Genomic DNA, 13,295 nt, shown 5'->3' with positions numbered 1-13,295 from the left:
GGAGCTACACTTCTCTATCTGCTCTCAGGCTACCTGGATGTCTCTGACTCTTAGCATATAAAGACCTGGGGTTGACTTCTGACAGCTTTATATATTAGAACAGTGTTGTAGGATATCTGATCACACTGTGAAACCCGAGGCTGTGTTAATAAAATCAACCTTGGGTCAGGGGGTGGAGCCAGCAACTAGTTGACAGGAATTAGCCATAGAGAGTATGGAGAAGCCGGGAAGACAGATAGACTCACACGAAAGAGTAGAGAGGAACTTGGAGATTTGGGATCTTTTTGGTTTGGGACAGCTGGAGAGATGCACACCTGCTGGGTCTGTGGCCAAAAAGGAAGGTCAGCTGGGAGCTTATCTGATCTAGCAGGTTTTCACCCCAACATCTGACTCCCCAGTCTTCATTAGTAAATAGGACGATAGAGACTTAGTTAAAAACTACATTTGGTGGCAGCAGCAGAACTGGTGCCGTTGGGACTGGAAATCCTGCCAAGCCATGGCCTGAGCCTTAGGGCACTGACTGTAGTACTACGGGGTACAGACAACAGTTAAAATATCAGTAGATTCAGGTGTAGCTGCTAAGACTGTTGAGAAACAACAGAGAAGGAAATACTTGGGTGGCAAGCCTATGTCTGTGAGCCATGAGTCACAGGACCTGTCTGTGACCCAGGAACCACAGGACCTCCAAAAACATGGAAGTAAATGGTTTGCATAGGTGAGAAGGCCAGGCTGTGGATTCAAGGTGATTCTAAGAAAGGTTCTCTGCTCAACCTCTCTTGTGCATATATGATGGTATCTCATCATAGCTTTGTTCACCATATAGAAAACTATCCTTTGTGTAAAATAGAATTATTTTTCATCTTAGTGTGAAACAAACCAGAGCTCAGGGTACCTGTTGTTTACCTCATGTCTGGACAGGAAGTTGTAAAGTCGTTGTGGGCTAGAGGGTGATGTCACTGATAAGACATGACAATGTGCTGCCAAAAAGACTTTGTTTCCCCATTTGGTGCCTCCAAGACTCAAGGTTAGCACTTCAGAGGCAGCCTGTGGCCAGTGCCTTGACAGCACAGGAGGCCCATCTCCACCACCTGGACAGTGTCTGAGCCAATATTCTTATGACCAGTAGACACTGGAATTGTCTTTATGCTGTCATCAGGTATTATTTTTCCCATGGGGAATCATAAACAGTTACTGTATTCTTTATCTTCCATTAGTTTGTTAGGCCATACCCACAGAGTGGTAAAGAACACTGGGAGAAGTTAACTGTGTCGTGGCAAGAATAAGCAGACTTGGTTTTAGTTTTGGATTTTGATCAAAAGATCCTTGTGGATGCAAAGACAGGTGTTGCATCCCCTTGAAGAGATGTGAGCACAGAGGTTGGATAAATGATCTTCTCTTATGTGTTTCATGAGTTGAAACATGGATTTGCAGCCCCTTTCACTCAGGCCTCATCAGTAGACCCCATCTTACCTTTGGTTTCCAAATTGGCCATCGCCCATGGATGTGTGCATCAGTCAAAACTTTGGAGAGAATTAAAATCCTATCCTATATAAATGGAATTCTGAGTTGAAACAATGACTATCCCATCACTTCTCATATAGTTTGGAGAAAGTCATTTGTATGTGTAGTGTGTATGTGTGCATGTATATGTGTACTGTGTATAGGTGCACTCTCCTCTGTGTGTGTACGGGTGTGTGTATGGATGAGTGTGGGCCAGCTGTTGGTATCAGGCATTTTTCTATTGCTCCCCATCTAGTTGTTGGTGCTGTTGTTATTGTTGTTATTATTAGTAGTAGTAGTATTTGTTTTTTTGGGGGGGAACAGGGTTTCTCTGTGTAGCCCTGGCTGTCCTGGAACTTACTCTGTAGACCAAGCTGACCTGGAACTTAGAGATCCTCCTGCCTCTGCCTCCCAAGTGATGAAATTAAAAGCATGCACCATCACCTCCTAGCTCCCCATCTTATTTTTTGAGGCATGTTCTCTCACTAAACCTGGAGCTTACTATTTTCCTTAGACTAGCTGAGCAGTGAGTTTCAGGGATCTGCCTGTCTCTACCATCCTTCAGCTTCCTCTTTCCCCTAGCTCTAGGGTTATAGACCCTTTGTCATGTCTGGAGAATTTTCTCCCTGAGGAAAATTATTTAGCATCAGGGTCTTGGTTTCATCAGCTTTGAAATGGGTCTTAACAAGTTCCAATTCTCAGCAGTGCTGTAAAGATAATGAATGATATGTACAAAGTCTCCCTGCCCATGCCAATCCCTGCAATCCCCCACCTGAGGAAAGGTAACAAGGGTTCATCACCTGAACCGCCCCCCCCCCACCTTCCTGAGGGAAAGGAAAGCCTGTGAGGCTCTCTTCTAAGATGAGCATTATAATGTTGTAATTTCAGAAAGCCTTTCTTGCTTTCAGATAAAAGTAGCACCTGTCAAATCACAAATATAGGTACAGTAACATCTTTATGAAGGAGAGTGGTTTTTGAGACTTAACTTGTGTCTTCGTTATTCAACAAGAGACTGTTTCAAGTGGTTTTGTTTTCATCTTTGCTTTGGAGCCTCACAGTACCAAGAGCTACTGAGGTCCTGACACCATCTTCCCTCCTCATTGGCTTAAGGCACTTCTCACAACCTGTTCTGGAAGCTAGTAAATCCTTCTTTCTGCTTTTCTGCAAAGCCAGAAATTCTAGAGGCTGAGAGTTAAAATATCAGCCTGATTGGTTGAGGCTGGTGTGGAAAGCAAGTTGCCTTTCAGATGTCTGGAGCATTGAAAGATCTTTGCGTGCCTATCACATTTAACCCACAGTGATGGATGATTGGCAGCATAACAGCTGACTGACAGCCATTTGGCCAGGAGTTCAAACCCCAGCTTGACGAGCCATAGCCGGATCCTTGTTTGATTTGCTGTGGCTGTGAAGTCTGAATCCCGCCAAGAACAGAAGCGGAGGCAAGGGTGACAGCTGGTAGCCATTCTCGTCAATAAAGTTGTGATGGTTGAGATGTACAAGCGACCAGAGCTAATTTCACAGACCTCGAGCCAAGTGCTTAGTGTCAAAACCAGCTATGGTCAGTGATGCAAACAGTCCCTTGTCAGCAGCTGTCTCCACCTCCTCCCTCCTGGCCAGCTAAAGGTGGCCAGGACTAGGTCTAGCCTTTAATTTGAACAACCTCTTGGTAGTTTTATTATGATACAGTTTAATATAGTAAAATTAAGCTTTGATAAGCCTGGGCTGACACACAAATAGCACATCCCCTCCACAGCTGAGAAGATGGTCGTTTCTAGAGAGTGCCTTCTGGTTCCTTTTTTAATCTTCCTGCTCACTGATGGGCCTTCTGTCTCTACAGTTTTGCTCTTTCCAGAATGTTCTATACACCGAGTTACATCACACGCAGCTTCAGAATGCACCATCTTTCCCTTGGAGGAAGACTTTTGAGGTTCATCAGCATTGCTGTGTCCATGAGGAGTTCCTCTTTTTCCAGGACCTGGCAGGACTCCTGTGTCTGACTGGCTCATAGTTTTTCTGCTCACCAGCTGAAAGACACTTAGTTGTTTCTAGTTCTTGGTGACCACAAGTAAAACTGCTACAAACATCCCACACTTTATCATTTTAAGAAAAAGTTACAGCAAGAACATAATTTAGCTTTGTAGAAATCCAGAACTATTTGATCCTAGCTGGAGGGTGTGCCTGAGGGGCCCAGTGCTGGCCTAGCATGTGTGAGAACCTAGGTTCCACCCCCAGCATTGAAGAAAAAGACAATTTCCAAGAGGTAGGAGCTGTTCAATTAGCAAAGAAATGATGTATCAGGTTCCTGGCATCCTAGGCTTTTGCACAACAATGTATACAGTTTACATAAAACTATTATATTATGGCCCTCCTTCCCTTAATTCTCACTGTGGGATCCTGTGAGGACCCCTCCTCCAGGCTTTCCCTGATGGTTGCTGGAAGACAGCCTGTAATGAGGACTTCCTGGGTCCTGATCTGCTCTTTTTCCCCATTTTTCTCAACACCCCCTCAGTGTAGAACATTCTGAGAAGTGTCACAAAAACAACAGAAGAAACCCGTGGGGGCTCTGGGACACAGCTCCATGGTGGAACATTGTACCGTAGCACGTGCAAAGCACTGGGGTTGACCGGTAGCTGCACAAACATGTTTCCATCCTATCACATGGATACCAAAGGACACCGCCACTGTGAGTTAAAGAGGGTCACTGAATTGGCCAGCGACTGCAGCCACATGAAGGCCACACAACCTGGGTGCCACTAACCCCCTTTTAAGACTCGGTCAGGGAATAAATGACAAGAAATAAATCCAACTGCTTGTCGCATGAGGATGAGACAATGAAGAGAATGGAATGAACGTACCACCATGCACAGAGAGAAGGGGTCTTTTCCAGATGACGATGTTTGAATTTCTAGAACAAGAGAAAGTTTTCCACCCTAAACTTCCAGGGCTGGTAAAACGATTACCAGATAGGACTTTCTCTGAGCCTAAAACTTTACTGAGGAAGTGGTCGGTTGGCATTAAGTGTGGAAGAATGGAAGTGGACACTCTTCTAGACCTCACCTGACTACACTTATTTGTGGGCTGAGCTGAAGGCTAGGAGTTTTAATGTAGAACAGGGGTGCGTGTGGGAGAGTGTCCGTGAGGTCCTCTTCTGGCAGGTAAGGATTAGACTTCCTTGTGTAGCTTTTGGTAGCATTTCTGTGGGACCTCCACAAGGCAGCTGCTGACCAGCTGTCACTCCAGTTGTCACTCCAGGAAGAAAGCACTCTGGCTCCTCCTGCAATCTGCCAACACACCTTCAGGAGGGGCCTGGCACGTATGTGTGTGCCTTCTCTGCTAGGTAGGTGCCTGGACAACTTTTGCCCAAGCCCTTAGGAGAGCAGGAGAGTGTACCTAGCCTAGATCACCCTCTAAGGAGCCTACTAGAATTGCATTGCTGCAGATTCAGTGATGGGGATTGTCCGTCCTCTGGGTGGATCACCAAACACCAAGCAAAACTCTGCTCTCAGTGACTGATGTGACCGTTAAACCCCTGAAATAGGAAAAGACATGGGCAGGTCTGGATTTTTGCTTCAATTTATAAGGGAGAGAAATGGGTGAGATGATTTATTATCCTTAAGTGTTTAAATGGGGGGGGGGATTAAAGAATTCAGACTTAGGGAAAATGATTTGTGTTTCAATCCTGGCTCTGCTACTCGATGTGGGACAGGTAATTTTTAAAATTACATATATTTCCTTATACGCGTGTGCTCATGTCATGCCACAGCTCATGTAGAGGTCAGAGGACAACCTGTGGGAGTCATGTGGATCCTGAGGATGGAACTCTGGTTGTCAGGCTTGGGGACAGGTGCCTGTACCCATTAAGCCATCCTAGACAAGTAATTCAATGTCCCTTTACCTCAAATTCATCAGCTGTAACATGGGAATAATATTGGTTTCTATTCAGGATAACTATGCAAATTAAATGAGATTCTGTTTAATAAAGGTATTAGGACGGTGTCAGGGACATAACAATCCAAGTGATCATCTCTGTTAAACAAAAATGTCCTTTTTTATATCCCTACTACTTCTTCCTCATTTCTAGCCCCCCAGCGCCTGTCTCCACCAGGACAAGGGGTTGTATATGCCTGATCTCTTTCTTCTTTTCTGGTAATATCAATCCTTGCCGCCTGTTATCAGCCCCTCTTTTAGAAGCTGACATGGAATGAGTTACACTCCTAGCCTGGTTATTAGTTTACTGTGACAGCCAGAGCAGATTATCATAAACCTGGTAGCCTAAGGTGACAAAAAAAAATGTATTCTCTCATAGCTCTGGTGGTTAGAAGTTCAAAACCAAGGTGTCACAAGGTGGCTTTTACTGGAAGCTGTGAGGGAAAATACCCCCTCTGCGGTGTGTGTGTGTGTGTGTGTGTGTGTGTGTGTGTGTGTGTATTTCATACACTTGGTAGCACACAGTGGTCCGTGCCTCTCTTTTAGTGCCTTTGAACATGTGTTATTGTTTTGTCTTTAAGAGGAATGCACTCTCAGGTCACTGCAACAGTCACCACACAACAGCTTCTCTGCTGAACCCCTCTTACATCTGTGTCTCCTGGCCCTGAAGCCCTCTGAGTGTGCAGCACTGTCCTTTGTTTCTGTTGCTGTGATAAAGCCCTGCGACAAAAAGCAACCTAAGTAAAAAGGTTTACTTTAGGTCACACTTCCAGGTTGCAATCCATCACCTCAGGGCAGTCACATTGGCAGGAATGTGAGACAGCTGGTCACATCACACCCATCGCCAAAGGCAGAGACAGGATGTACGGATGCCTGGGCTCAGCGAGCCCTCTGCTACTCTAGACAGTTCAGTGCTTAGAACCAAGGACTGCCCACTGTCAGGCTGGGTCTTCTCTCACCACTGACGGCAATCAAGACAATCTCAGCAGAAATGCTCACAGGACACCCTGATCTAGACAGTCCCTCCCTAAGACACTCTTCCTAAGAGACGATATGTTGTATCAAGTTGACAATTAAAATGGGTCAGCACAAATACCCTGCTTTAATACCTTTACAGTAAAAGGCCTTTCCATTTCATTCCAAGATGATCTAGTAGACACTTGGCTCAGATTTCCTGGGAAATATGCAGAGCTCACAGGATCACAGGGCACAGTCTGATTCAGGACTGCCTTACTAAGCCAGAAACACTTAGGTGACCCGTGCCAGAGACCCCTCTGCCATCCTCAGTACACTGCCCCGAGTTCAGTGTTTGGTGAACATTTCTATTGCTCACACTCATAATTTTATTTCCCGTTATGTCACTGTTCTAATTTTTTTAAAACCTGACCTGTTCACCTTAAACAGGTGATACTCTCTCTCTCTCTCTCTCTCTCTCTCTCTCTCTCTCTCTCTCTCTCTCCTGCTTCCTGTTTCCATTTCTCCCATCTTCTTGTTTGAAGATCCACCTGCCAGCGACTTGCAGGTGATTCCAGCTTGCACCAGGATGCCCCTAAATACTTAACAACTTGTGGGCCTGCTTTGAACTCAAGGGATTGATCCTCTTGACTCCCTCATCTCCTTAGACAGACCTATCCCTCTCCCTGGTCTATAGACCATGCTGGGGATGGAGCTGCAGACTTCATCTAAGCTTTACTGGGAATATTTTCTAAGTTTTCTGTTTGCTTTTTATACTTCAAATAACTCTTAGAATCAATATTTTGATGACTGAAGTGTAAATGAATAAGGAACATGGAATGAGTTTTCCCTTCAGTTACATGGGGAGAAAATCTGTGAGTTTCTCTCAGAAAGCAAGAGAGTAACCAGGCTCGTGCTAAGCTCCTGGGGAAGCTGTTCCTGGTCATGGCTGTGGGCCCCTCTTCTTCATGACCTTTCTTTGTGATTTTTGTCTTTGGGGGTTGCTATTAAAGTGTTGTTGTTCCTTTGGAAGATTAAGGTTTCAAAATAGATACAGACGCTTACCTGCAACCCCAGCTCCACACACAGGCAGTGCTGTTCAGCTAGCTTGTGGTGCTCTTGAATTAGGCCCCAAAACAAAGTAAAAGTTCCCTGTGAAGATTTCCCCTCCCTCCCTCCCTCCCTCCCTCCCTCCCTCCCTCCCTCCCTCCCTCCCTCCCTCCCCTCCCTCCCTCCCTCCATACTTTTCTTTCCCATCATGTTGTTCTTTATTGTTGTTGTTGTTGTTGTTATTGTTGGTGGTGTGTGTGTGTGTGTGTGTGTGTGTGTGTGTGTGTGTGTGTGTGTGTGTATGTTTGTGTTGTGAGGCAGGATCTCACCTGTTCCCAGGCTAACTAAGAATTTAGCCATGTAGCTGGAAAAAACAAACAACAACAACCAACTTTGAACTTCTGACCCCCTTGCTTGTCCCTCCCGAGTACTGGGTCACAGGTACATGCCTTCATGCTCACTCTTGCTTAATTAATGCTGAACTCATGCCTGGAGCTTCATGCTTGCCAGGCAACCACTCCCACCACTGAGCTACATCCTCAGTTAAGGAAATTTTCCTTCAGAATGAAGAATAGAAGTTTCCTTGTGCCCAGGAACAAACTCTCCTTTTTATGTCAATTTTTGCTCTTATAGAATTTATCTCAGCATGACGAGGGAATTTGAGCCAAACAATCTTGAAGAGGGAGAGACATATCTGGTACCCCAACTGGAGGAATTTATCAATCAAGAGAATGCAGGTGGCAATGCAGGAAACTGGTTAATGGAATTCCAAAGGGCTTGGAGCTATAGTTCTTCATTTCTGCATTCTTTCTTTCTTCTTTATTTTTTCATTTCATTTCCACTAGTTATAATGTTTTTTGTGTCATAATAAAAATGTAATAATGTTCCATTAAATTTTCTCTCTTTATCCCTTTGGCTTTTGTGTAACAGCAATAACAACAACAACAGATGGTTTTTTCCATAACAAGTAACTCAAAGAATTACATTTGTTCCACACATAGATATTTATTTTGAAGGAAGCAAGCTAGCATTCTAAACTGAGAACAGTTTTCCTGACAGACATGGGGAAAGTAATTGACTCCACATTTCTTTCTTATCATCATAAGTCTTTTTTTTTTTTTTTTTTGTATGTTTCTTTTTGAGACAGGGTTTCTCTGTGAAGCAGCCCTGGCTGTCCTGGAACTCACAATGTAGACCAGGCTGACCTCAAACTCACAGCCATCCACCTGCCTCTGCCTCCCGAGTGCTGGGATTAAAGGCGTGCGTCATCACACCCGGTATCATAACAGTTTGCAGCTTAGTTGTGTATCTTAATATGCTACAGTGGCCACATCTGTAGGTTATCATTGTTGGTTGTATTTGGGTTTGGTTGTCTCTAGATCATCTGAATAAGAATAGTGAAGAGGGGTAGACTTGCTTCACTTCCCTAGTTGATTGACAGTAACCAATAGGAACCATGGTTTTCAGCCCTGGCCATGTATTAAAACTATCTGGGAATCTCTTAATAATTGATACTAGTCCCAACCCAAGTTCAGTGGTGGAATCTGTTAAGGGTGGGATCAGGCCTGTTTAAAATCTCCCCGTGTGGTTCCAATGCAACTCAAGCATTAAGAATCATTGCTCTGGAAGCATGGCTTCACACCTCAACAAGGATGAGGGTCAACTGGCAAGATTGGTTAAAGCAGCTCTGCAGGCCTACATAGTCCTCACAATTTCACAGTGCTGCTGTGTGCGCTGCTGCTTGGGGACCCATACTCTGAGAACATGACACACCGTGTTGAGAAACTTGAAGCTGAAGTGAGGTTCAGTGGGAAAGAGAGCTGTGACTAATTAGTCACGGCTGCCACTGTCACAGGAAAGAACAACTGTATTTGTTGTTTCCTTTGTTAAGAAACTCATCAGGTAACTGCCTTGCAGAGCAGTGTGGAAATGGGTGACCTCTGGAATGATTGAGTCTTTACAGTTAATCTTGCCCATATTCTGACAGCCAGAACCAGGAGCTGCTCAGCTACGTCTAGCACAGGATCTCCAGCTATCTATCACAGAGTGCTCCTGCTGCTATGTCTTGTGGGGCCTGGAATCTCTACCCACCATATATAGCTGATACCAGAGAGCAGTAGCTTGTCTTCCTATGAGCTATTTTATCTGTCTGTGGGCTGGTACTTAACACCGGGCAAGACCTAGAGTCCTAGATTGTGCCTGTTTTAGTGTCATACCCTAGAAGTCGGCAGGTGTTCAGGGGGAGGGCTCAGGACTGGAAGAAAGCAGCGGGAGAGCATAGGCAGGCACCAGAACTCAGCCCCACCTGTGTCTGACCTTGCCCTTTGACCTCTAAGTACTCTGTGATGGTTTTCTTTCAGCTCTCCAGACCTCTCCTGATAAGAAAAGCTGTCCAAATTCAGAAGCAGAATCCAACAATGGCCATGAAGAAACTTCAAGTAACTTTTCTGCTAAAGCTGACACTGATTGGTGAGTTAACTTTCTTTCTTAAATAGCCCAGACTGACCCCGAATTCAGTATATAGGCAAGGGTGACCTTGAACTTCTGATCCTCCTGACTTTATCCCCCAAGTGCAGGATTGTAAGTATGCACCCCCATGCCAGCTTTACACAGTGCCAGGGATAAAAATCAGGGCTTTATGCGTATTAGGCAAACTCTCTACCAACCGAGCTACGGCGTCCTCAGTCCGAATAGGTGAGTCTTCCCCGTATGAGTTCTCTTGTAAACCCACTGCTTCTGAGCCACATAGTATCACAATGTTAATACGGTAAATTGGGGAAAAAATGGAGCCAAAACACATTTCCTTCAGAATTTCCAATATTATAAGCTATCATTCTGTAGAAAGTAGGCTTCATTTCATAAGGAGATCCCGAATGCAATCTCGGTTTTTAAAGATTATTTAATTATATTTATGTGTATCTGTGTTTCACCTGCATGAATCTGTGCAGCATGTGCATGCAGTACCCGTGGGGGCCAGAAGAGGGCATCAAAGCCCCCAGGACTAGAGTCATAGATAGATGTAAGCTGCCATGTCGGTGCTGGGAACTGAACCCAATTCCTCTAGAAGAAAGAGCAGCAAGCATTTTTAACTGCTGAGTCATGTCTCCAACCTTCAACCTGTTTGAGTTCTCATCATGATAAAACCTTTAATTTGTCCCTTTGGGTTAAAATAGTGGTTTTCAATTTAGGGCAACACAGTAGTAACATCACAGGCAATTACTAAAGACATTTTTGGTTGTTACAGTGTAGAGGGAATGTTATGATAGCTACTGGGACCTAGTGAGTAGGAGGTGCCAGCAATATTGACTATGTAGCCTACAAAAAACATCACAGCCTTCAAAAGCATTGTCCAACATAAAATGTCAACAGCCCTAAAGTTGAAAAATCCTAGACATAGGCAAAAGCATAAAACAAAACAAACAAACAAAAACCTTCCCTGCTACCCATGCATTTGTCAAAGAAAGGCTGCAGCAGATCCTGCCCACCACCTTGGTGTACTGTTTGAGTGTACATCTGCATTAGTCAAGTCTCAAGAGACTGTGACTCTGGCTAACTGTGGACTCAAGGCAGCCCAGCCTCGCTGTGAAACTTGGCCCTGGAGACCTCAAGACCCTTCAGACTCATTCTTCAGGGCAAGCTTCTAATGTTGTTCTCTCAGGAGAGGTTCCCGGGATGCATTACATAGATTACCAGGACGAGGATACAGTTAAAGGCAGGAGGGCACGATGAAAAAGGGAAGAACTAACTAGAATGAAGTTTGTGGGGAAAAAAAGAAAGCTGATAAAACAAACTGAAGAGGCTGGAGAGATGGCTCAGAGGTTAAGAGCACCGACTGCTCTTCCAGAGGTCCTGAGTTCAGTTCCCAGCAACCACATGGTGGCTCACAACCATCCGTTATGAGATCTGGTGCCCTCTGCTGGTGTGCAGATATACATGGAAGCAGAATGTTGTATACATAATAAATAAATAAATAAAATCTTTTAAAAAAATTAAAAAACAAACAAACAAAAAAACAAACTGAAGTGTTCAGTCCACAGAAGAAACTGACACACATTTCTCTTCAATGAGGAAAAGAGGACAGAGAGCCAGAAGGAGTTTGTAGGAAGAGTCAGGATGATGAGAAATAGTGCAGCGGACGAGGACAGTAGGGAAGTGCGGAGGCATCTCCCCACCCAATGCTCAGCACTGGGTCAGTCTCTTCCCATATGTATTTCACATGGACAATACACTAGTCATTTGCAGACAGTATCGTTCCATTCCAGATGGGGAAGCTGAGCCTGGTGACAGCTAAGGTAGATAGACATCAGGGTTATGGATGTACAAGTGTGCTGGGTTAGTATACGTGAGATCTGGGTTCACTCCCTGGCGATCCAAAAATTAAACAGAAGCGATTAATTAATAAAAGGAAAGGTAAAATTAAAGTTCTGGGTTGGCTTTATCTTGTTTCCTGCGGGCAGACTGTCTTCTATCAGCTGGTGTGGATCATGCAATGTCACACAGAACTAAGGGGCGAGTCTGAGTTCTGAGTCTAGAACCTCTGTCTCCAGTAGCAACAGCTGCTGGCTGTTAACATCTTCCTGGCTAACTGTTTTACAGACAGGAAACTGCCCAAGCGATGAAGAGCCACATAGTCTAGCATTTCTAAAAAAATTACTGACAGTGTCACTTATAACAGAGTCAGAATTTGAACAGAGGCCATCTACGCCAGCACCCACACTTTCAACTGGTAAATTCTACTGCTTCGCTAGGCTCTAGATGCCAAATGACTACTCCAGGGCTTGTCTTGTTCTATCCATGTTGTGTCTACTTGTCATGGCTTATCTCTTAAATCATAGGCAGCTAAGAGATATATCATGATTGGCTTAAAACTGTCATTCTTAGATTTGTGGAGAACATTCCAGCACCCAGCTCCTAGTCTACAGCTTCATGGGAAAGGTGCTCCGCCTCTGTGTCATCATGAGTTTAGCAGGAGAGAAGCCAGACTTGGCCTGAGAGTGGGAGTCAGTGGGTGCAGTGCTGCATATCAGCTCCATTTTCTGTGTGAATTGGTGACAGTGTGCAGTGAGTGACAAAAGGAAAAGACTAGTATTTCTGGGTTGTAGGCCTTGCTCAGGTGATGGGGACCCTCCAAGAGAATGCTGGGAAGTACTCCTTGATTTAATCTGACCTGCTTGTAGTGAAGCTCTGAGGCTGTTACATTTCCCACTGCAGCCAGCCTATTATATAAGAGGGACCCACAGGAAAGAGGCAAGGTCACGCATGTGGAGGATGTAGACAGTCCTGCCTGGCAGCTGTAACACTTGCCAGAGAAACTGCCTCACCTTGGACAATTCAGAGTGACTGGAACCTTCCTGATTCAGGCAGTTTGAGGAGAGCTGGCACCTCACAAAAGGGGAAGATGGGCGCATGTTTCTCCTGTGCGTCACCCTTGTAGCTCTGGGGCTGGGAGCCAACTGGCCTGACCTCAGGATTGACAAGCCAGAGAAGCAGCCTCCCAGTCTGCAGGGCAACTGTGGGCCAGATTTTCATGTGGCCTGTGAAGTACAGATTGCCACATCGCTTGACAAACATGCTGTGTAGTGAGTCCATTGTGGGAACACGTGGCAGCACTCAGAGGACTAAAGACAATAAATCCTCCAGCAGATTTCCCTGCGGGTACATTAACCTGTTAGAGGCGACAGAGCCAGAGGGAAAATGGTGGTGTAGAGAGAAGGGAGTAAGCATCAGTAGTCTTCTTAGGAGGTACCAATGATATGGTAGACACTGTCTACACGTTACCTTATTTGAGTAGAAAAAAATCAGTTTTGGTAGCAGCCATGAGTTCAAATCTTACTTCAGCCACTTCCAGGCTTTAATATCTCTAG

General features: G+C 44.9%; 1 protein-coding gene across 1 annotated transcript in view; it reads left to right on the top strand.

The window, feature by feature from the left end:
* Myo3b (myosin IIIB) overlaps positions 1-13,295 on the top strand; it is a 338,238-nt gene that overhangs the window by 220,125 nt on the left and 104,818 nt on the right. Inside the window, exon 28 of the mRNA XM_035446507.1 lies at positions 9,792-9,900. Coding sequence (XP_035302398.1) covers positions 9,792-9,900 — 109 coding nt within the window. The remainder of the gene's footprint in view (positions 1-9,791; positions 9,901-13,295) is intronic.

The sequence above is a fragment of the Cricetulus griseus genome, chromosome 6 (assembly GCF_003668045.3).
Source record: "Cricetulus griseus strain 17A/GY chromosome 6, alternate assembly CriGri-PICRH-1.0, whole genome shotgun sequence".
Classification (NCBI taxonomy): Eukaryota; Metazoa; Chordata; class Mammalia; order Rodentia; family Cricetidae; genus Cricetulus; species Cricetulus griseus.
Note: the sequence above shows the minus strand (reverse complement) of the source record. Positions and strands in the feature narration are given on the sequence as shown.